The sequence below is a fragment of the Cygnus atratus genome, chromosome 19, assembly GCF_013377495.2.
Source record: "Cygnus atratus isolate AKBS03 ecotype Queensland, Australia chromosome 19, CAtr_DNAZoo_HiC_assembly, whole genome shotgun sequence".
NCBI classification, from domain to species: domain Eukaryota; kingdom Metazoa; phylum Chordata; class Aves; order Anseriformes; family Anatidae; genus Cygnus; species Cygnus atratus.
The window spans coordinates 9,942,658-9,965,961 of record NC_066380.1 but is presented as its reverse complement, the minus strand read 5'-3'; the positions used below and the strand labels follow the sequence as shown (position 1 = coordinate 9,965,961).

General features: G+C 52.7%; 1 protein-coding gene across 30 annotated transcripts in view; it reads left to right on the top strand.

Moving 5' to 3' along the window:
* EHMT1 (euchromatic histone lysine methyltransferase 1) overlaps nucleotides 1-23,304 on the top strand; it is a 115,050-nt gene that overhangs the window by 37,324 nt on the left and 54,422 nt on the right. For 11 of the 30 annotated variants that reach the window (XM_035564739.2, XM_035564755.2, XM_035564742.2 and 8 more), the window contains one exon: nucleotides 16,581-16,668. In XM_035564739.2, the coding sequence (XP_035420632.1) occupies nucleotides 16,581-16,668 (88 nt within the window). The other 19 variants (XM_050714682.1, XM_050714675.1, XM_035564741.2 and 16 more) reach the window with 8 other exon arrangements.

The following is a 23,304-nucleotide window of genomic DNA, read 5'->3' as shown; positions in this document are numbered from 1 at the left end:
GAGTTTCAGGGCTAAAACCAAACCTCTTAAAATTCATGTTCTTAGGAAAGCACAGCATGATGTGTATGTGCTGTAGGCTTTTCCCCCTTCTTCTGGCATGCTTTTTGAGTTTCTTGTAAATGGAGTTGAAATTGTCCAGGTTACATGGGATGGGGAGCTGTGGGTTTAGCTGTAGGACGGACGGGAAGCACTATTTGCACTGCGAGCTGAAAGCGTCAGATGAAGCCTGTTGGGGGGGAAATATTAATGGCATTTTGTGAAAAACACTAATTTGTGGAAGGCCCAGAGTGAAAAATATGCTGGCTCAAGAGTCTGTAGGCACTACTACTTTCTGCACAAGGCTTGCCTGAGCCAGGACTTGCCTTGCCTTTGTTCTGAAGCGAGATGCTCGCAGTCTCATCCCTCCTGCGAGCCCTGCAGCCAGAGCCTGGCCTGGCTGGTGGGAGCAGGAAGGTCTCCTGGATCCCCGCGAATCCCTCACCTTCCCTTTCGTTTTTCTTTTTTTTTCTCCCCCCTTCTGCTAATGACGCTTCCTTACGCTCACATTTCATCAAAGCTCTGAAATGGCTGAAGATCAGCCCGCACTGAGCATGCTCCGGGGTGGAAGCTGCACCCATAGAGGGAGATAGATAGATGGATTTGTGGCTGGAGGAGGAATTGGCCTGCAGTCGGGACGTGGGAGGACGCGGCCGCGGCGCCCAGGTAGGGCGGCTGCGTGCCCTTGCCCTGCCCGGGGCCGCGGTGGCTCCGGGAGCGCGGCTCTGGGCAGCGATTCAGGCGCAGCACAGTTCAACCACTGCCACCGGCCGGCTTCGTGCTGCTTCCCGCGGATCAGCGGGGAGGATTTGAAAACCCTGACCTTGGCTGCCCTCGAGCCTCTATCAAGCAGGGGCCTGGCGAGCAGGGTGGTGCCCCGAGGGGCAGGGCTGGCAGCCAGGGCGGTGGGGACCTGCTGGGCTGCGCCTTCCCCATGGAAGTTGTGCGAGCGCGGCCCCACCGCTCAGGTGCTAATTGTTATTAATGGGAGGCCTCGCAGGGCACCGACCTGCTCTGCGCTCCGAGGCCAGGTTCGTCCCTGATCGTGGGAGGGCGAAGGAATGTCAAACTCCAGCTCCCGTCCTCGGTCTTGTTTTGCATTCCAAGGGTTGCAAACAAACCTTGCCAAATCGGCCCTTCCAGATTTGCAAGGGAAGGAAGGAACATGAGTGTCTGTTCCTTTGGCTGGGATGATGATGATGATGATGATGATTTTTTCTGTGCATTGCTTTCTGGGTTTCATGTGTTGGCCGGTGAGTCTGGGGAAGGAATGGGAGCGTGTGCGAGGCTGGGCTCGTGCAGCGTGCGTGCGCTTGCCGGCTCTCACAGATGGAAGGCACCAGCAGCTCCGTGCTGCTGAGCTGGTTGACCCCTCCTGCCCCACAAGCAGGCCCCGTGGTGACACTGGGACACTCGGGCGGGCTCCCAGGCTTGTGTCAGCGAGGGGCAGGGGAGATGGGGCTTTGTGTGGGGCAGGAGGGGCTGGCCGCCTCTGCGCCCCCTGGGAACGGTGCTGTTGGGTGTCCACGGTGGCGTCGGTCAGGTCTGAGCAAAGGTCGACTCGATGATCCTTGTGGGTCCCTTTGGACTCGATGATCCTTGTGGGTCCCTTTGGACTCGATGATCCTTGTGGGTCCCTTCCAACTTGGGATATTCCGTGATTCTAAAGGTAAGGCTTGCTGTGTCAGGGCCTCAGGAAGACTTTGGTATTGCAAAGTTTCCATGGTTAACTTTTACTAGCAGGAATCTCTGAGGTTACAGTCTTCAGCCTGCATGCTGTGAGCAGGGTGGCTCGCTCTTCAGGGCCACTCATGCTGCTTTTCATCATGCAGTTCAGCTCATGATGAAGAGCGATAAGTACATCTTTGTGTTACTGCTCCCTCCCGGGTGATGGTCTCGCACACTTAGGTCAATCTGTGTGATGGGTCCCTTTGCCACCTAAAGTTACTTGCATATTTGCTGCCCAGTTCTGCATTTCTGGCATACCCAACGCTTCCACCTCCTTCTCTGAGCTGCAAGAGATGGGGCAGGGCAGGATCCAGCCTCTGCGTGACCTGGGCCGTGGGGCAGCTCTGTGCCGAGCTCGAAGGCGTTGGTTGTGCAGTCCCTGCAGAAAGCCAGCTCGAGTCCCAGCTTCCCGGCGATGCGAGCTTTGCTATTTTTTAATGGATGCTGGCTTGTTTGTGGTTGGATGAATGCACAAAGAGAAGTGTTTATGTAAAATAAACGGCATTGTAATTGTACGCTGAAAGTAAAAGGTTTTGATTTCCTTTGGCTCGGATCGGGGCAGCATTTACAGCTTTTCCAAATTGATCCCGGTGGCTTTTTCTCCTCGTGTGACTCTGGCACTGAAACGGTCTTGGGCCCAAGTTTTCACGTATGGTCTGGCTCCCTTGATGAGGAAATTTGATTAAACAGTTTCAGATGCTGAAAACCACTGGTGTGATAATTTCCTATTGTGCTTGTGCGGAAGGTGTAAGGTAGCCTTAAAGACCCACTGCCACCTTATGGCAGCTGCTGAAAAGCAGCCTCTTCAGAGCCAATTCTGTACACACGTCATGCTTGCTTTATTTCTCCGCTCTTCTTAACTAGTGATATTTGCATGAAGGCAGGAGCTTTGTGTTTAAGGAGTTCATCTGCTCCTTCTGCTCCTCGCAGAAACGCGTGATGTCGGCGGAATCGCTCGTACAGCCGTCGACTGCGGTACTCGCGATTTTGGGGGAGAGAGAAAAGCACCGTGAAGCACCGATTCTCTGCCAGTGAAGAGCTCTCTTGTTTTCACGTGAATGCCCTAATGCTGAAAAAAAAAATAGGTGTGAGGTCAAAGAACAGGGAACCGCTGAACACGTGAGGCTCGTGGGCAGGATCCGCACCGAGCCCTGGTGTTTGAGCTGAGCGTTGCAGCACAAGCGAGGCTGAAAGCGAGCGGCCATTTTCACTGCCAGGAAAGCAGGCAGAAGACTGCTAATAAGCAGGATGGCTTTGTGCTGCTCCCACCCCACCTCCTGGCCCCAAAATAACCCCATAAACCGTTTGTCCGTTGAGCAAATGGTGAGATGGGGTGTGCAAGGGATGCTGTTTAGTACCGTTCTCGAGCAAGGCTGTTTTTGTTGTGGTGGGAGCTCTTGGTGTGCAAGAGCTGAATGAAGGAGAGGAATGGTGTTTTCACATTTCCAGAACAGAAGGAGCCGTGGTTACTATAAGTTAAAGCTGAGGGAGTTTATAATTGGGAACTGTTAGGACTACAGTATGCTCTGAATTACAGCTGTCTGGCCAATATGCTTCTAAATAAAGTTCTAGGATTGCCCTATAAATGAAATACTCAATGCATGTTCTTATCAAAGCATAGCAACGTCTTCCAGAGAGCTTACATCTCAACATCTGCCGCAACAGCATCTTTTTTTTTCTTTTTTTCCTCCTTTTGGTGTGTGTGATGTATTCAACACAGCGTCCCAGGGAACATTTAATGTTTCTTATTAGCTAAAGGCAGTTTTCTAAAACTAAAAGCAGGAGGGAAGGAGGTGGCTTGAAAATGTTTTTTGGGAGAAAAAAAAAAAAAAGAGGTTTCAAAAGGTGGAGAAAATTGTGATTCCAGAAGTGTGCATTAATGAGTGACTGCTCCTTCAGAGCTGTTACCTGAGCCTGGATGTGGGCATTTCGGTTCTCCTGGAGGATGCTGAGGACACTTGCTGTGTCTTGGGAATGGGCATTCTGGCGAGGAAATGTTGTAAATAATCACTGAGGAGGCAAGGAGGCATTTTAAGAGCTTGTGGCAGAGCTGAGGAGCGGTTCTTAGCAAGGCAGAAGCAAATCAGGATTCAAGCAGAAATGCTCTTCTTACACTGAAAGCCCCTCGAGAGGTGGTGGTTTGTTTCGTTGTGTTTATGGGATCGCTTCTGAGGAGGCTGAAAGTGAGCTTTGGATCTGAGCAAGTGGAGGGTCTGAAGCGAGAGAGGAGCCTGATGGAAATGAGGAGAAACCCCTGCATTTTGCTGAGCTAAATATTGTTCTTCCTAGAGAAAAGCAACATCTCCCCTTGCCTCCCACTTGTGTTTCCACTGCAAGGGAGCTGTGAAAATGCCGTGTGTAATGGTGTAATTAAGCAAAAGCCCCGAGGAACCCAGTGTCCTTTGTGTTGTGCTGCTGCCTTCCTCTTGGAAACGTGAGATTTCTGAAAGTGATTTTCAAGCTTTCTATGGGAGAACCAAGGCCAGGGAGGCTCGGTGTCAGAATACCGGGTACTTTGCTGGTCCCTGGTAGGACGTGGTTTGAAATGGGGAGGGCTGTGCTGTCCCCCCCGTGGGCATGCTTAGGTGGGGAAACTGCTGGGGTAAATAAAGGGGGAGCTGCTTGGGGTAAATTAAGGGGAAAGCTTTGTGGGGTGTGGGCTGTTGTGTGAGCAACCCCCCTTCCCCAGCCATTTTGGAGACGGATTTCATTTTCCAGGAGAGGGGAGCGCAGTCCAGCGGGCTTCTGCATACGGTCCCTGAACGGCTAAACTGCTCATCCCTCCCGACATGCCACCCGTGTGTCGTGGGGCAAAGGAAGGTTGTGTGTCCTGCAGGGACTTGTTAGGAGGGAGCCCAGAGCTCTGCAACGTGGGGAGATAGGGCTGGGACAGGAGGTGCTGGGGTGATGCGGATCCCTTGTTTGGCTTGGGTTGGTTGTTGAAGCATCTGCACTAGCCTGAGCCGCTTCCTCTTTCTTTCTTTTTTTAATTTTTTTTAATGTCTTTAATGCTTTCAAGGACGAACATGAGATGTGAAAAGTGTCTCCGGTCGCTTCTGCTCTCAGTATATTTTTAACCTCGGCAGTGAAAACATCTCTAGCGCTGAGATGCAGTGGGGAGCGCCACGGCCCTGGGCATGCAGGAGGACCGAGCGCTGCAGCGTGGGTCTCCGGCCTCCTTTGCTCTCTGCAAAGGGATGTGGATGGTGGTAGCTCGCTGACTTTGCACTTAGTAATATCTTCGTTTCTGTTTCTGTGTTTTTGATGAAAGCTTGGTAATTTCATGCTGCAAGGAAGGGTGACACATCGACACAGCCATCTTTGGTTTGAACTACAGTAATCTCTCGATGCAGTGGGTAATACAGCTCCAGTCTGCTTTTGTTTTGGGCTTTTTGGGATTGTCTTAAATTAGTTACTTCTCTACCTTTCAGTGATTGATAGAAAGGCCAGCAAAATCTCATTTTATGTATATTAAAACTTAAAATTTACATCAAACAAAAACCCAGTGGGTGAGAGATCCTTGCTTTGTACTGTCATCCCGAATATTCATTCTCTACGAATTTCAGTCATCTCAATTCAGCCTTGTGTGCTTTAACTGTTTAGGAGTGAAACTTCTCCAGAGTGCAGAGAGAAAAATAATGTCATTGCAGCCGAGGCAGACCCACGGCAGGCTCTTCTGCTGCTTTAACTGTTGCCGCTTTGCAAATGTGCATGGACACAGTGGTGAAGTAGTTGCTTGGTCTGGGGAAAACGTGGCTTGTTGATGCTTCCAGGCTGCGATAACGCAACAGCAGGACACGCTGGCGATGCTCAGCAGAGCAGAGCAGGGGATGGGTAGAGCAGAGCAGCCGATGGCTTCATGCTTGTGCTGAAGGCGTCGGTTTGAACGCCTGCTTTTCATGCAAGGTGCAAGGCAAATAAAATCACTGGGCTTCTCGAAACCTCTCCATGGTTTCTGTGGCTTTTCCTCCCACTGTGCAGCCTGTTCCCTGCCCCCTCCCCCCCAAGCCCACTGCAACGCACTACGCCAAGCTCGTCTTCACTTTAACACTTAGCCTTAAAGACAATTGTCCTCTGTGCTCTGATTTCATGGAGGAATTGCTTTGCTTTGGCCAAGAGCAGCCGGGAGGTGCCACAGCCCGTTTCTGAGCTTCCTCTTCCTCCTCGTCTCTCCTCGCCATGGCCGCCCTCCCCCTGCCGGGCGGGCGGTCCCGGGGGGCCGCGGGCACCCCGCTGCGCTGCCTCCCTGCCAGGGCCGGCCGGGCGCTCGCCTCCCTCCCAGCCCAGCTCTGCTCACAGATGTTCCTGCACGTTTTACCGGGAGCTTGAGCAGCTACGAAGGTTGCCAAGAGTTTGTGCTTAATTGTTCAGAGGAACAGAGACAAACAACTTTTATTTTGAAGCTAAAATTTCCTTCTTTTATCTAGCTGGCTGGGCCAGCTGTATCATATGGTTTGACATAGGCTGAGCTCAGAGCTACTGCACCTCACAGTGCACTCACTATCTCTTCATTATGTTTTCCCCTCTCTTTTTAATGACTATGCCTGTGATACGCTTTTAAGGTTGGTTGTACCAGGTCATGTTGTATTATAAATCCCCGCAGTGGAAACCAGCACCCCTTCAGCTCAGCAGATCACATCTCAAATTCACTTGCAGTTGGACACTGCACACTTAACCAGTTTAACCCGTGTGCCTTCATCCCCCTCCTCGCAGGACAGACACCCGATTAAGCAAAACAAAATCAGCACAGGGATGTCCCCAAGCCATGCAGCATCCCTCCCCATCCCTGCTCCCCTTCCCTTTTTTTTTGTGGGCAAGGGCTACTCTTGAAGGCCACTGAAACTGAACACATTCTGGGCTTAAAAGGCTTTTTTTTTTTCAGGCGAGCGATCAGTTTGAGGCCTGGCACCCTGTCAGAAAGTTGACAGATGATCTGCATTACCGGGGCGTCCCCGGGATGCCCGGGCTGATCGCCGCTCCAATGGACGCTGGAGCCTGCAGGTTCTCTGTGAAATGGCTGCAGCTTGGAGGGAGCAGTGAAATGGTCTCCTCTGGGCATGCTCACTCTGTAGAGGGAGCTTTTATCACATGAGCAGAAACTGAATCACTGCTCATGAGGATCTGGAATATGCAACTCTTTGAGTCTTCCCCAGGAGAAGACCACAGATGTCTGCAGGTACAGTAGCTCGCAGTGTCCATCTCCCATGCCTCATAAATAGCAGCTTCCCTCCGGTTGTGGCCGCAGGCAGCCTGGCGCCAGGTGGGAAAGGAGAAGCCTCGGAGAGGAGGAAGACAGTTCAGATAATCATGGCTGGATTATTTTTTGTCAATTCTTTCTTTTTTTCCTGCCCCGTGCGAGGGAGGGAGCGCGGCAGGAAGGCAGCCACGTGGGGCAGGGCGCAGGGGCGGTTTGGGGAGCAGCCTGGAGCCTGCCTTGTCAGCCTTTGACTGCTCTTTTGTGTTGTTATGATTGTGACTTTGTTCTGTTCCATGGCCTTGCACGTACATCTGGAATTACCTGGCTCTGGGAAAGCTTGGGCTTTGTATCCAAGCAGTCTTTTATTTGTCTTCTGGAGTGGGGAGGCTTGTTTGGGGGTATCATTTTTTTTTAATTTTTTTGGTGCTTATTTATTTATTTATTTATTTATTTATTTTAAAAGCATGAAGTCTCTGGAAAATTTGGTTCTACCAGCAGCCCTCCCTGCTTGCAGCAGCCGTGGGCAAGAGGAGCGGAGGGAGGCTGGGGTCTCTGGGCTGCTCCAAGGGGAAGGAGAGAAGGAGAGGACCCCGGCTGCTGGATCGGGGCTGGAAGCCCTCAGTTGGGTCCAGCCAGGCCTACAGCTCTCTGCTGAGGCTGGTGGGAAGAACAAATATTATTTTACCAGGAAAAAAACAAATTTTTGGGTGTTCCCTCCTCCCCCTCCCCCCCTTCTTTTGGTGGTAGCTTGCAATCCAAGCAGCTGATTAAAATGAAACGTCCGTGGTTGGTCTCATGGCAGGAGGCCCAGGCCTGCAGCTTATTTAGCTAAAATTCAGCCCCCTGGCCCTGCCATGTTGGCATTTTTTTGCTGTTTGTGTTAAACGCAGATGCTTTCTGGTTTGCTGGGCGGGCCTGGGGCAGCCACCCGGCTCCGAGCCTGCGTGAGGAGAGCCCCGGGCATGGCGGTGCCGGCCCTGCTGTGGGGCTCGGCATCCAGGAGCACGCCTGGGGGTGTGAGGGGGCCCGCGGGCAGGCGGCGGTGCCTCCTCTGAGCATCTAGCCTGTCTCCTTTCAACTAGCAGCATGCTCCCCGGTTGTCGTTTAACGTGTGGAAGGAAAGGGCGTTGGAAGAAGTCATGAGGAGAGGTTTCTTGCTAGAAGCGACGAGCGAAGGCCTGGAAGTGGCCTGGTCGGCTCGTGCCCCGGAGAGCCGCTGTGCTGGCGGGGTGAAGGCCGAGGAGCCACACCACCAGAGGCTACGTGACCGACTGCCGAAAGCACCTCGTGCTCCGGTACTGCTGGCTGGTGCCTTCTGAAAGTGTTGGCAAAACCGTGCTGGAAAGCCTGACCTACTTTTTGGAGGGAGGAGAGCAAGCCCAGGTCTGGACTTCCACGCTGCCCTTCAGTAAGGGTTAATAGCCCTAAAATGGGCCTTTTATTTTTACTTTTTTTATTTCCCCTTTGCCTACTGAACCAACTTTGAAATTCCTTTAACTCCAACATCAGCAGCCTCCACCAGCCTTTCAAAATAACCATGAGGCCTCCCGAGCCCAGGCGCTTTCTTTGCCCACCCGTGGTGGTCACCTCTGGGAAAAAAAACAACGCCCTTCTCCCACCCTTCACCTTATTTTTTTATCACCCCTCTTTGCAAGAAGATTTTGGATTTTCCTATGGGATGTATTTTCAGCTGGTCAGCCCCCCAGTTATCCAAACGTCTCCCTGTAGGCCTGGCGGGGGGGGCTCAGGATCCGGCCGGGCTGCCCGTGCCCCCAGGCATCCTCGGCGCGGGCCATGCCGCAGCCACCGATCCCCTCCAGCGCGGGGGCCGGATCCTGCTGCGGGATGTGCACGGGGGTGCTGGAGCCACCTCCTCCGCCCGGTGCCATCTCTGGATCGTGTGCTGCGTGTACAATGGCAGGGAGCTATTTCGTTCAGGTAAACAAGGACATTTAAGGAGCTTCGCTGTCATGGCCAGCTGGTTTGTGGATGGCTGGGGGAGGGATGGATGACTCGATTCCTGGTGCGGCTTTTTGTTGTGCTTTTCTCTTTTTCCCCTTAATTTTTTCCTTCTGCCCATCCTGCTCCTGGAGCTGCTAAAGGTCAAGGAAGTGCTGCAGCGACCGCCCTGCAATGGGAGAAATCTCTTGCTTTTGGTTCAGCCCAAAGACTTGGGGCTCTGGCAGCGTGCGCTCCCTGCTCTCGAGGCTCGGAGGACCATATGTTCCTGCAGCGAACTGCAATGTCAGTGATTTGGAAGCAAATCTTGAATTTATAACCCTTAACTACCACTTTCAGCCGGTTCTTTTCAACTACTGTAAATTAAATGAGTTTTGAAATCAAACCCTCTTCGCAGAGGAGACCCCAGCAGCCGTAACGTGATCTCCCCTGACGTCCCGTCTCGGCCCTCTGCAGATTCGTCCGTCCGTCCGTCCCTCCTCCCCTCCCGGTGCCTGTTTGAAGTCCTTGGTCTGTTCTGCGGCGTAGGAAATGTCTGGCTCTGCTCTCTGGTGGCGTTGGACCTGGAGGGGGGCAGCGGAGGAGGACAGGCAGCACAGCTCTGCCTGGCGGGGTTTACAGTAGTCAGTAAAGCAGCGGGAGAGAAGCTCATGCACTGTATAAGCTTAATTGGAATGTGTGTTTAAAAAAAAAAAAGGGAAAAAAAAATAATATTGGTAGGGGAAAAAAATACAGAGCAAGCTCTTAAAAATATTCTGGGATCCAAAATACGAGCTTGCTTCCCCCAAAGCTGGTAATTATACTTTTTCCCTTCAGTCCCCTCAGGAGGGGGAAGCCTGGTGGAAGTGGTGGAGAAGGGGAGAGGCGGTGGGGGTTAAGAAGATCTGACGTGCGAGCGTCTTCCCTGCAACGCTGCCATACTGTGTCGGAGCAGCACAGTGCCTCTTGTAAAGGAAGCTTTGCACAAATTGTCCTTGTTCCAAGGATGAGGAAACCTCCAGCTCTTCTGGCATTTTCTCTCCAGCATAACTCGGAGCTGCTTTCACCTGGGAAGTGTGATAAGCACAGACGGGGAGAGGACTAGAACAGAGAGGGACTGGGAGCAACCTTACAAGGCTTTTCATGGAGCTCTTGGTGTTAAATGAGGAACTTTTCCCCTCCTCCTCTCCTCATTCTCCTGTGTGCCTGCAAAAATACTCTGGTTTGCATTTAAAGGAGAAAACTGTATGTGCTGGGACTAAGCCAACTTGTTTATTCAAGGGAAATACCATATTTCCAACCCTTTCTTTCTCAGAGGAAGGCTTGACGGAGGATGGCAGACTGTGCTGAGCATTATATTTTTAGGTGACATCGAAGCACAGTTGTGATTCGAAGAAGCTGAAATCATGGCTGGCATTCTGCACTGAGCTGGACGAGACCTGTGCTCCCCTTGCCCCAGAGAGGGGTTAACTTCTTCCTCCTAGACTGCGCGTTCAGAGCAGGTGGATTTTGACCTAAATCAAGGCGAAAAACAACAACAAGAACAATAGCCTGCGACTTTCCACACTTTGCAATTTCCCTTCTCCAAATTGGATTTTTATTGCGAGGCAGGAGCCCGCCTGCGCCCCGGCGGTGGCGAGGAGCAGGGGCTGCGAGCGACCGTGGTTGCAAACACCAGCTCCTCTCTTACTGTCAAAAAATGGCAGGTCAGTGTGCGTCTGTAAACAATGCAGTTATGAAATGGCAGCGCCAGGCCGAGCTGAGCATGCTCGGGAGCTGCCTGTAGGGGGAGGTGAGCCGAGAAAGATGATCTAATTCAGTGCAATTCTTGGGATTGAAGGAAAAGACCAGGCTCCACTCTTAATGACAGAGCAGAAAAAAAGCCCCACGAAGGACGAAGCCCGTAGGCCATGGAGGCGAGGTGGTGAGGAGCTGCCACCTCTAGGACTTCGGGTGCTGGGCAGCGCTGCGTGCCTTTCTCACCCTCCAGGAGAGTAAAGTCTTGGTGAGGTTTTGCTGTAGCTATTAGAGGGACAGGCCCTAGGGTGCAACTTTTGTGTTGTTTTTTGCCTTTTTTTCCTCTCCCTGTCTGCTTTCCCGGCTCGCAGGCGTCGCTGTGGCTGCAGGTGGCACGGAAGAGGTGGTGTGCGCGGGGTGAGGGCCTTCCCAAGGAAGCGCCTGGGCTGGGGCCACCTCCTTCGGCTCCGGCCTGGAGCAGGAGCCCCTTCGCCCGGCGTCCCCGGGCCGGGCAGGGGCGAGGGAGCTGCTCCTCTGGCTGCGGTGGTTTGGGGGAGGGAGGAAGAGGAGCGTGGAGGCCGAAGAGGTGCCTGGGTGCTGTTGATGGGGTGACTGCTGCGCCCCAGTGTGCCAGGGTGCTGCAGACTGCTCGCTCCAGGCTCTTCTTGGTGCTATGGTTTCATCCTTGCTGAGCCTTCCTGGCGACTTGGTGTTTCTGAAATGGCTGGTTTGCTTCTGCTAGAGAGGACGAGGAATCTTTGGCTCCGTTTTAGGGTTCCCTGCTCCCCCTCCCTGGTGCTAAGAGAAGGCAGGCAGCAGGTGTACTTCTTGCTAACCTCAGCCAGTGGAAGGAGGAGATGCCTTTGTCTGCTCTGGATTTACACTTGTCTGCACATACAAGTCGTACTGGTTTTAACTCTACTGGGGCACAGTTAGATGGGCGCAACGCTTCCCAGCATGGAAGCAGCGAGACGGCGTCGCTGCGGCCGTGCCAGAGCTGCTGTCCTGCTCATGGCCTCGCCGCTGCAGGAGCTCCGTGGAGCTCGGGCTCTGCAAACCCCCCTGCCAGAAGCCTGAGCACCATTGTGGGCTGCCTTGTGCGATACGAGGTCCTGTTGCCTTTCATGCAAGTGTCTCCTTGTTCCCAGCTTTTGCATGCAGGGACTTGCGCCTCGTTTCTACCCTTCCCCCTGTCTGGGGAGTTGATTTGCGCGGCTGGAGTAGGAGGGAGCCATGGGGGCAGAGAAGGAAATGTTTCTGTCCTTTTAGGAAGAGCCTGGACGGGAGGGATGTGGGAGACAAAAGAACTGCAGGTCTTGTTTGATTTGGGGACAAACTTCGGGCTGAGAGGAGTGCTTGTTGTGAGCTGCTGATAAAATTCCATGTTCACATGATTGCACGAGGCTTATAAGGAAGTGGCCTTAACCTAGAAAAGGAGCTTTGAGACTGGTGACCGCTTTGTAGGCCAGGTACATTGGCGTTACGTTTCCGTCCTGCTCCAAATCAAATGCTTCTCCTGCTGCTTCTAATGACGGGCCTGCGGTCAGCGTCCCCCACGAGCGGTGATCCCAGACCTTGCCCATGCACGGCAGGACCTGAGTGGTGCTGGAGTGTGAAATCAGCCATCTCCTCCTGCCTACAAGAGAAGCGCTGTCTTTCCACGAGCGTTTTCTTAATCATTGCTTCCCATGTAACTAGCTGCAAAACGCTTGCCTTCTCTTTAAGGCAAAGGTTACTATGAGCAAGTTGGGTTTGTTGGTTTTCTTTCGGGAGGGAAAAACGAGAGTGAACGGGGATGTGCTGCTGCTGGAGTTGCATCATTTCTCGGGAGCTTTGCCTCCCTTTCGTGCTGCAGTGCGTTCTGCAGACCTCGCCGCCGTGCTGGGGGTGAAGTCCTGCCCGGTGGCTGGCGGGTGGGAGCTGGCGGGGTCTGTGGCTCGTGGGGACCCGTGTGCTGGCGGCGTCACCCCTGGGGGGTCGGTGTCCCCTGGGTGCCAGCCACTTGGTCTGGGGCTTCCAGGCCCCAGGGCTTGCGGGGTCGGCGCCGTCCCTCTCGCCCGGTGCGTTGGTGCTCCCGCACGCGGTTCTGTGCGGCGGAGCTGGAGAGGGGTCGGTCATCCTGCTGGCAGCCCTCTCTCAGGGCGACCTGCACTAACTGCCTGCCTCAGAACAACGTTGCTGCAAAGTTTCAGGTTCCTAGGAGGTTGGTTTTTAAGGGAAACAAAAAAAAAAAAGAAAAAGAAAAAAGGGACTCTGGTGAAGGTAGACATCTTAGCACATCCACCTCTGCTCCTTCCTGGTCTGCTGTCAGAGAGCCCTGGGTCACGATGCAGCCAACTGCTCTCTTGGGCTTGGTGAGCTGCAGTGTGCTGGGGCTTTGCTGTGCGTGTTCTGTCTTTGGCTGTAAAGCCTGCTCGGACCCTTGCGAAGGGCACGCGGATGGCTGCTGAAAATGCCAAGGAGGAGGCTGAGATGAGACGGCTCTTTCTGTGCTTCCCAGCTCTGCTCTTTTTGTTGTTGTTTTTTGTTTTAAAGGCACCAGTGTCGTTTGTAGTTGCCTGCCTGGGAGCGCTGCAGACCCTTTCCTCGGTCTGACCTCTCTTCCATCCCCTCCAAAGACCTCGTGGAAGAAGGGGAGCCTTATTTTTTGCAAGCAGAGCTGGAGAAGAAAGACTAAAAACAGCGCTTGCTTCTCTGCTTGGGTCCTCGTGGCTTCTAAAGCCCTTTCAAACACCTTTCTTAAGACGCAGCCATTTTTCTTTCCTTCAAAACCTACAAATAAAAGGTCGTGGTAGGGGGAATAACGCTTCGTTGGTCGTGGCACGTAACCTTTGGGGAGGCTCTCCAGTGGCTGGAGGTTAACAATCAGCCCGGGGTCAGCCGGGGAACGGAGGCAGCCGGCTGCAGGAAAAGGGGGGAAAAAAAAAATAAATAATAAAAAAAAAAAAGGAGAGTGCGAGACTTTTATTGTGAAGCAGCCCGAGCTTGGCAGTTGGCTTTTGTTGGGACTGCTGCAAGAGCCGACACTTCTGGCGGGGAGGGTGGGTATAGGATTTCCCTGCCAATCAGGAGCCGACGGATTGGGCCATGGGGTGTGAGCAGAAGGGGAAGTTTGCTCTGAATTTAAGGGGGGAAAAGCAAGCCACCCAAACATGGAGGTATTGACACTTGCAGCGAAGTTGCTGCTGACTCGGCTGGGTGGAGCCGTGGGCCGGTGGGAATGGATGGGCAGCTCTGCCGTGGGCCGGTGGGCGGCGGGCACCCGTGGGTGCTGCCTCCCGCCCGCTGTGGGTGATGGAGCACGGGTGGGAGAGCGCCTGGCCTCGGGGAAGAGGCTTCGAGGGCTTTGCAGTGGTTTTCTGTAGCCTCCTTTTGGTGAGAATGCTTCCAAATCCACAGCCATCTTTTTTTTATTGGCCTAATTTTATTTTATTTATTTTTTTTTGCCTCCGCGCAGGGCTGCGAAGGCGCAGCAGCATCGTGCGCCGCGCTGCTGGGTTCTGATTTGATCCAGAGCGGTGCCTGGAGGTTGTAAAGCTGCTGCTGGCCAGGGCCGCTTGGCTGGGGCTCTGCCCTACAGAGCCCCTCGGAAGCCACCTCGGGTGGCCTTGCCTTGGCACCCAGCTCTTTTACTCCAACGTGAAGAAGCGATGGCTTCTCCCTGGCGCCTCTCGGCGCTGGGAACGCTGCTTCGAGAGCTCCCGCCGCTGGCCGGGATCCGGGGCAGCTCCGCGCTCCTCTTCATTGCAGAGAGGAGGGAGCGTGTTCCGTAGCTGCCGAGGTCTGCTCCGCTCTGGGGTTCCTGCAGCGGCTTTTCTTCGGGCCTCGTGGTCCGAGCAGCAGCAACGTCCCCGTGGAAGGGAGAGCGTGAATCCTGGGTGGAGCGGGGATGCTGCTTGGGAAACAAAGATTCAGATGGATGAGAACGGCCTGCTGGAAACCCCGAGGCTTTCAGTAGGAGTCAGTCCAATAGCGGGGATGCCCAGACCTCTCTTTGTTGTAACAGAGGTCAGGAGGGCCGGCTGCTCCCCGCGAGATGAGCTGAGGCTCCATCTTTTTGGCCAGGGCCGGCTGCTCGTGCCCACGGGTGAGCTGCGGGTCTGAGCTCCCGACAGCGCTGTGGCCTGTCACGGCTCCTCACGTTGCTCTTGCACCAGGGTAAATCCGGCAGGGAAGCGGAGTTGTTCCCAGTTTACAAGAAGTCTGGGCGGAGGAGAGGAAGGATTTACTTGTCGATGCTCGCAGCACGGACGCGTGTCACTGGCTTAGCAAAGAACGGCTGACCTGTGCCCAAGCGTGAGGCTGTGCTTCCGTGGCTGGTTCTCGATGGAAACCGTTGGAAGCGTGCTTTGTGTCAGGCTGTCCGATCCTTTGGCTGAGCCGAGGTTTCCAATGCTTACACCCTGAGCTTGGTTTTTGTCTCTCTGTTAAAGCCTGAAGGCCGCGTGCTTGTTGCCCGAGCTCCTCCTGCCGTGGCCACGTGCGGTGTTAGCCCCGGTGCCGGCCGCCCACAGCTTCCTGCTCGCGAGAGGAGCGATCCTTCGCGGTGCCAGCTCCGTGCGCCCCGCGGGTGCCCTGAGCTCCCCTTGCAGGGCTCTCGCTGCCCGCCCGGGATCCCCCTGGCGAAGAGCCCGCGCTGCAGCACGGCCGGCCCCTGGGCTCACGCGCAGGCAAAAATCACGCGCTGGCTCCTGCTGGCGACCCCAAGGCCCGTCCCCCGGGTAGCTTCAAGCAGCAAATGGTGCTGGGGAAGGGCTCGCTGCAGAGCCCGGTTTGCCTGGCGGTGCTTTGGAGGCCGATGGGCCTTCCTGCGTATTTCTTATCTCCTGCTTGCTTGGCGGGAGATGGGCAGGCTCGTTGTTTTTGTTGGTTTTTTTTTTTTTTTTTTTTCCCTTTATCGCTCAGCGCGCCTTAAACCTTTTGATTTGCATGGCTGCAGGCACCATCTGCTCCCCGTGCCGGCCTACGACAGTTGGCTTGACCGGGGCTTTTTCTCCTCCTGCACCGCACGCAGCGAGCCCTTGGCGGCCTCACCCGGCCCCGGGGCTGGCATCGCGCCTTCCCCGGGCTCGTCTGCTGAACCAGAGAGCTGTGGCAAAGGACCCCTTCTAGTCTGCGTTTTGTTTTGTTTTATTTAATACCTTTTTCCTTTGTTTTGGTAGCTTTTTTGTCTGGTCACCCCCGCCCCCCCCCCCCCCCAACCCCCCAAGAAAAAGGCAACAGGAGAGGTATTAGGGCTGCAAACCTGATCCGGCAACGCGACGCCAGGCGTGTGAAAGGCGGAGGAGAGAGCAGCTGTTCCCTTTCTGCACAAAAAGAAAAGGGGGGAAAAAAAAGAAAAATTGCTTTCTATGGAATTAAAAAGTGAGCTCATGAGCTTTAATAAACATGGATGTAGGATTAGGTGTAGCTCACTGGCGGCCTGCACTTTGTGAGTTACGTGTGACCGAACCACAGCAAGCAGAGGCACAGGCGCGTACTTCGGCCTGCTGGTGGATAAATGGTGCGCGGTGAGAAACGCGGTCCATCTGCCTCCTCCCACCCACGACTGAAGCGGTCTGGGGGAGTGAGGGTCACTTCCTCGGGATGCCGTTCGTGACCTTTTCAGTGTGCGGACACCCTGGGCTGGGTTCCCAGACCCTTTGCGTTCAGAACTACCCGGCTGCCTCTTAACCGGGGACCCGAAGTCTCGGCCGAGCGCAGGTCCGGCCCCGCTGCCCCTGGGGCGGGCCGGGCTCGGCTGGGACAGGCCTTCCAGCCCTTTATCTGTGACCTGCGCCTTGGCAGTTTCCTGGCAGCGTTATTTGGCAGAATGAGGTTTGCCCATGCTATAAACAGGATACGTCCATGACCGTCTGTTGGTTTAAACGCAGCGTGGGTATGGACACGGAGCTAAACCTCGAATTCTCTTTTTCTCCCCCGTCCCTTCTCTCCCCACCCTTAGCGAACAGTGCTGAATAAGGGAGAGACAAGGAAAGACGCCTGCATGAAGACTGAGCTGCTGAAAGACATCACCAACAACAAGGAGGAAGGTGAGCACCTGCCTGGGCGGGGGGCCAGACCTCAGCCTGGCTCCTGGGGTCGGCACGTGGCGAGCTGGGAACGAGAGCTGGGGCTTGGAGATGTGCTCTGTGCCCCAGGGGTCTCGGATGCGCTCTCACGAAAAGAGTGGCTCTGTTCTCCTCCTGTGTCACCCTGAGCAGGGCTTTTCCCCAGCGGATGCAAAGTTGCTTTGCAGTCCGTCCATCTCCACCCACCTACGGACTTATATCTGATTTTCACTTCTGCTTTGGTGTGGCTGTGAAACGCAAAGGAGGCTTGAGTTGCTTTGAACCTCCTCTGTGTGGCTGGTTTTAACTGAACGCTGAGCCACACGATGACCTAGCCCTTCTCCTCTCTATTAATGTTAACTTTCTGTTTTCCTTTGAATTTCTCTGTTGCTCCAGAGGCACCAGTCGCTGCAGGATGGCTGGTGGGGGTAGACTCTCGGCACCTCGTGCCCTTGAGGGTTGCTTCGTGGCTTCTGCGCTGTCTCTGCTTGCTTTTACTTTGCAGGCTGCAGTGCGTGTGTTAGTTTGGTGAAGTCTTTCCTATGTGGCTGTGTGTGAGAGGCACACGCACAGATCTGAGGGCTTAATAAATGTCAATGGGATTAGGGAGAAAAGAAACACACAACCCTCTATCTTTTTTCCCCCCTTTTCGTGGCTCTGTTATTCCTTGAGTATCTACTTCTCATTGATCTGTAGGGATTTGGTGTTATTTTTGTTCTCCTCTCCATAAGAGAACGCTAGAATAGCACTGGACCGACCCCATCAAAATACCCAGCGTTAGCTAGAAACAAAGTTTTGTACTTATTTTAGACCTGTGTGAGTACGGCACCGCCTTTTTGTTCTCTTCTGTCCAGCATAATGTTTTGTCAAGTTGCTCTGGTTAGAAAGTAAAGCTCAGAACAAGCAAAATATTGAATGCTCTGTCAGATGTGGCCATGGTGTTTGCGTATTAACTGGAAGCACGTGAGAGTTGCTGCTGACGCCAGCCACGCGTGGACCTCTGATCTGGGAAGACCAGAAACGAAGTCTGAGATGTCGGTGTCGGGGTGCGTTGCTCTGGCCAGAGACTCGAGCTTTGATCCCTTGCCTTGCTTGGCTCAGGAGCATCATGCGAGTTTATTTAGCTCTAGGATGATCTCAAGGTAAGTGTCAAGAGTCTAGGGAGGTGAAAAAGCAGGATGAGGGTTGGAAGAGAGAAACTTTATGCCTTGTATGTCTTGACTGATTTTGACTAAAAGCAAATGACTGTGTGTGAAAAAGAAGCTGGGAACCCTCCCTGTGCAGGAGCAGTCTTGAGACTTCACAAGGTGCTCAACTTTCAGGCACTTCAGCTTGCTGTACGGTTCTGTTACCAGGGCAGAAAGGGTCCTGAATTCTGAACTGCATAGTTTCCATTCTTGTGGTAACAGTCAGATCGTGTCCTTTTTCTTCCCAAACATACCACATGTGTAAAAGACAATGGTTTGCTTGGTCACTGCGCTGTATGCATTGTTCTTAGCTGACCTTCGTTAACCAGCTGTGATCATCATAGGGGTTCAATTAGCTAACGGTGCGAAAGCCCGCTAATAACAGCGTTCAGCGTTTGCATAGGAATTTACATTTCGGAGCGTGATGTGAACATGAAGCCATTACAGCGGACTTGCAAGTTGGAATGAAACGTTTTCTTTGAGCCCAGTTTCCGAACTGCGGGGTGGAAGCAGTTGGTGGAGATGGGCTCTGCGGGCTGGATGAGGACCCCACCGCCTGAGATTTGTCGTTTAAGCTTCTCTCTCCTCTGCAGAGGAGGATGCCTGGAACTGGGCGTCCCCACAAGGCTACTGGTGCTTCCGGGTCGTGGTTTAGGCTGAGCAGATCAATTTTTGTTTGGTAGGAACTGTCGCCTGTAACACGAAGCTCGATCTGTCCTGGGTTTTGTTCCCTTTGGGAAAATTCCCTTGGCAGGGTATCTGTGGATATTGAATCTGAGATCTAAAACTTCCAGAGGCTGGAACTTCAGACCCAAAGGCTGACTAAAGCTGCTGGTTGGGTTAAAGATTTAGTGTGAATTGCTGTGTTTAACCCTCTTTTTACTCTCCCTTGACTCAGAACGGTACCGATACTGAGGTTGGTATCAGGTCCCCATTCGAACTGTGGCAGCATGTGTCTCAGCTTCGCTGCTGCCTCACCAAATGGCTTTTTTGTGTCCGTTACACATCTACATACAAAGTTCTGTTCTCTCTGTGCCAGGGAATTCAGGTAGCTTGCAACTTTAAATGAGATTTAGCAGCCTGCCCCACAAGCAAGGCACGTTGGCCCTGCTGCAGCAGCGCCTGCAGCTGCCAGCCCAAACCCTTCGGTGGCTTTATGATTCTGCGAGCTGCTGTCTGGCACCGCCACTGTCCCTGAAGGTCTTCTCTTGCAGGGAAGGCTCCAGCGCTTGTGCAGCGATAGCTGAACTGGCGGGTTTGCAGTCGGGCGCTGTGAGGCCCTGTGCCCCCTATCTCGGCCACCCTCGGCGTGCCAGCCTGCCTTTTGGGGTGGCTCGGACGTGGCTGCATGGGAACGAGCCCTCGGGGGGTGCTTGGGGAGCAGCCTGGAGGTCGGGGCTCCAGGGGGGAATTGGAGCTGGGATGCAGTCGTGGTGGTTCCTTCTTTGTTACTCGAGGGAAAGGTATTGCAGCAATGCGCCGTTGCTGTCAGCTGGCATGTCCTCTGCTAGCCTCATCCTGGCACCGGAGAAGAGAAGTAATTGAACTATAAATTTAACATACATCTGTAGGAACGAGATCTTCAGGTGTTCCTGGTGCTTTAATTTCTGATTCTGGGATTGATTCCCAGGCTGTGTAAAGCTCAGGTTAAGCTGCTCGTTAGGCTTAATGTCTCCTGTGTAAAATTGCTCGATGCGCATAGGAAAAAAAGCTGTGGATGAGACTGCGTTTTGTCATCCGTGGGGAAACATTGCAGTTTGGTTTTATGTGTGGGTAAAAGTTTAGGTCTCTCTTCCCCTTTGACAGGGAAAAGGGGCAGGGAGTTGGAAGAGATGAGCAGAAACAATTTTATTAGACTGTGCTGTATGTAGTCTGACTCAGAAACTAGTTAAAGAGAGGTTTCCTGAAAGAATTGCAAGGGATTTCAGATCTCCTGAAGTCTGTAGCTCCCAACTCCGTGGCGCGTCTTGCTGGAGTTTTCAAGGCCAACTGCTCCTTTTATTCCTCAGCCGCAGAGGTGGGAAGCCCCACTCCAGCCGCAGCAGGGCGAGCAGGGAGGGAGGGCAGCCGGTAACGAAGTTCTCCATTACGCTCAGCCTTTCCCAGACTTCACCCGAGGCAGCTCCTTACAAGAGCAGCGCTGCTGGATGAGACATGCACAGTCACTTTGCTCTCAAATAAACTTAAAACTGCTTTTAGAGAGCATCAGGGTTTTAAATTCCTGGAGGGGCCTTTTTTCTTTCTTCTTTTTTTTTTTTTTCCTCTCCCTCTTACTGCAGATAGGAAGCTGCCGAGGGTGAGGAACGTGCTGCTCTCCACTGAGCCGCTGCAACCTTTGCATTCCCAGGTGTAGAGATGGCTGCTCTAAAAGGAGGAAAAGAATAATCTCCTTGCCTTGACCTGCTCAGCACTGGGATTCCCTGCTGAGACCGGCAGCCAGGAGAGCAGATAAAACAAAACGATGCTCATTAGGCACTCGACGTGTTCACCCAAGCCCTGACAGCCCGTCAGGTGCTCGCCATGCTCGGGTCTGCAGCTGCGGGGAGTGGGAGCACTGCGATCACCGGGCATGGCCAGGTTGGGGCCTCGCGGCCCCAAGACACTGTGGACCCCATCCCAGAGCAAAGGAACAAATTAATTTCATGCAGGACATTAAACAGCCTTCAGTCCACCAGTATTCGTGGGTGGCTCATTGGCAAGAAGCTGAATCCCATTTATTCAACCTGTGTAAGCTCAGTGTGGAGCACATAACAGCAGGAGACATTTTTTTGCAGTTGTTTTTCCCTGTTTGGGCTATTGATAGGTCGTGCAGGAGATGGGAGGCGGGCTCCCACAGGTGCCTGTGTACTCCAGGACAGTAGGAGGGGTGGCACTTGCATCATGGAAATACAGAGCCAAGCTCTCAGATGGATGTCATCTGCCTGCACAGATGTAAATGGGGAAAAAAAACACCAGACCATCAATAACGCACTCCAGAGAGGAACTTTGGCCTGAAACTTATAATTCTCTTCATTTCTTGGCTTCAAAACACTCAGCTTTTTGGCTTGAGTGATAGAGGTGGGGTTTTCCTTTCCAATGGAGCACAGGATCTCAATCTCCCATTTCTTACTGGTCTGTACTCTTTCAGCTTGCATCTCTTTGGCAACCTTTTTATTTCAGCTGGGCTTTTCTCTGCTTCACAATTTTGTTTCACTTTGAGAAGGAAGGAGCGGGAGGAACTGCAACCCAAGGAGCAAGTAGGTGTGTTTCTCGCTTTTGAAAGTTTTTTCCAGCAGGACAGTTGGATATCAGATAAATGCCTGTGCTATCTGTGGTGTTTTAAAGGTGACCTGCAGGTGCTTAGGATAAAAATCTGTGAAATGTGTGTATTATAAATATAAATGTTTGCAGTACTCACCTATCACCTACTCACTGTCACCTACTGGAGTTCCAAATCATGAGTTTTCGTTTAAGTCCTGCCTGTGCTTCGCTCAGCGTGGCACTGCCCCTGCAGCACCTGAAGGCTGCCCTGCCCTCGTTCCACTGTGGGCACGCAAGAAGCGCGTTGGAAATACCTCGCAGGATGTGAGCAGCCGTGTGTCTCGCCTCCACCGGTGCTCAGTACCAAGATGCTCAGGAAAATGTGTTAAAGTTCCAGATCAGATAATTTTGCATTCACTTGTAGGATCTTTTTTCTTTTCCCCTCAAACCTAGCAATGACTGCAGTTTGGCTTGGAGTAATGCTCATAACACTTGCATATTTTTCTTGTTTTGTCTCACTGAGCAGAGATATGAGTTTAAAAAACATATTTAAGACTTATTTTTTTTTGGAGGATTCTGAGGTTACTACAGAGCTTTGAGCCGGTCACCTGGCTGCTTGCACAGGGGAAGTTTCTGGTGGGTACCAGTCCCCTGCTGTACCTGCAGTGGTGATTCGGTTCCCTCCGGCTGCCGGTGGCCGAGCATCTGTCCTGCTGTGCTCGAGGGCAGGCGCTGGCACCGGCTGGGTCCGGGGCAGGACAGGAGCCAAGCCTGGCTCTGCCGGATGGACGGATGGCAGGCGAAGGCAGCGGAGAGGAGTCTGGGCTGGGATTTCAGAGATGGGTTTCATTTTGCCTAATTCAGGTATTTTTATTTTACCGTTCTAATTCTGAACTAGTCCACCTCATTTCTGCTTACATGTGGTAGATGCATCCAGGCGGTGATTTACCCGAAGACAGATGTCTACAGTTAAGTCAGACCATGCTATCTGAGCTTTCTTCTCTCTGTTGGTGGCAATGGTGGCTTAGTGGCACCCCAGCTTTCGAGATATTTTAGACATCTCAGTTTAGATGAAATGTCCTCAGCCTGTCTGTCTTAGCCTTTCCTCTCCTTTCTCAAGATTCTGCTCTCTTCAGCGGAGTCTTAATTTAATTTTGAGTAGCTGTGTTTGATATTGAGAAGAAAGCTTCAGATGGAAGCTGCTGCAAAGGGTCTGTGTGAGCCTGTGGAGGTGGGAGGGTGTGAACTCCTCGTTGCGCTCAATGAGCTGTTAATTCAGAGCGCCCATTTAAATATATTACTGATTATTCTTTGCTTGTGGAATTGCAGGGGTCATATATCTGCATACTTTTCTAAGCCTTGAATTCCTTCTGTTACTAAAACGTAGCTAACTCCTAGAAGGTGCACATTGCCTGAACTTTGCTTCAGCTTGGTATCAACTTCTGACACCTCGCGGGTGAGTGCGTGGCCAAACAGGTCAACCTCTGGGAGTGTTACCAGTCCCACACCTTGCTGATTTAAAATGAATTGGGAATGCTTGTATTGGGGTGCAGGGGGCATTGTAGACAATATGACTGGCTTTTACTGCTGAATATGGCATGGGGTGTGCATAAGGCATCTCTGGAGATACCAGGATGCTTCTAGAAATGGAGGTTACACATCTGGGGAAATGGGCTGTGTCTTTCTATCTTTCAGTTTTGGTTAAAGAACAAAGAGGGAGTTGGAGAGAGAGGAGAATACAGATGAAATGTAGTCTTGGTCTGTTTAGAACAAAATGAGTGTGGTCAAGTTGTAAAGTTTTAGAGAAGTAATCGATTTTAGGTTTTTATTCACTTGCATTCCCAGCATGAGCAGAAAAGGCTTCAGTTGAAGCCTTCATTTCAAGAAAAACTTGTGATTGACCCATGGAACTCATTGCCATGAGGTATATTTGACAACAAGATTTTAGCAGGTTTGCAATTAAACCTTTTTTTGGAAAATGAGAAAAGGGGAGATGAAAAGGTCTCGTAAGGAACGAGCATTTCTTCGGCTGCGTGGTGCTGTTGAAGACCTCCTGTAGGCTTTTATCCAGCATTTATCCCAGGTGAGATTCCTGCTCCCTGTAGTTCGTGTTCCCATCCCCTTCTGTAGGCCCCCGTTCAGCAGAAATGTAAATACAAGTTGAATTACGTCTGTTCGGCAGCGCCTGCAG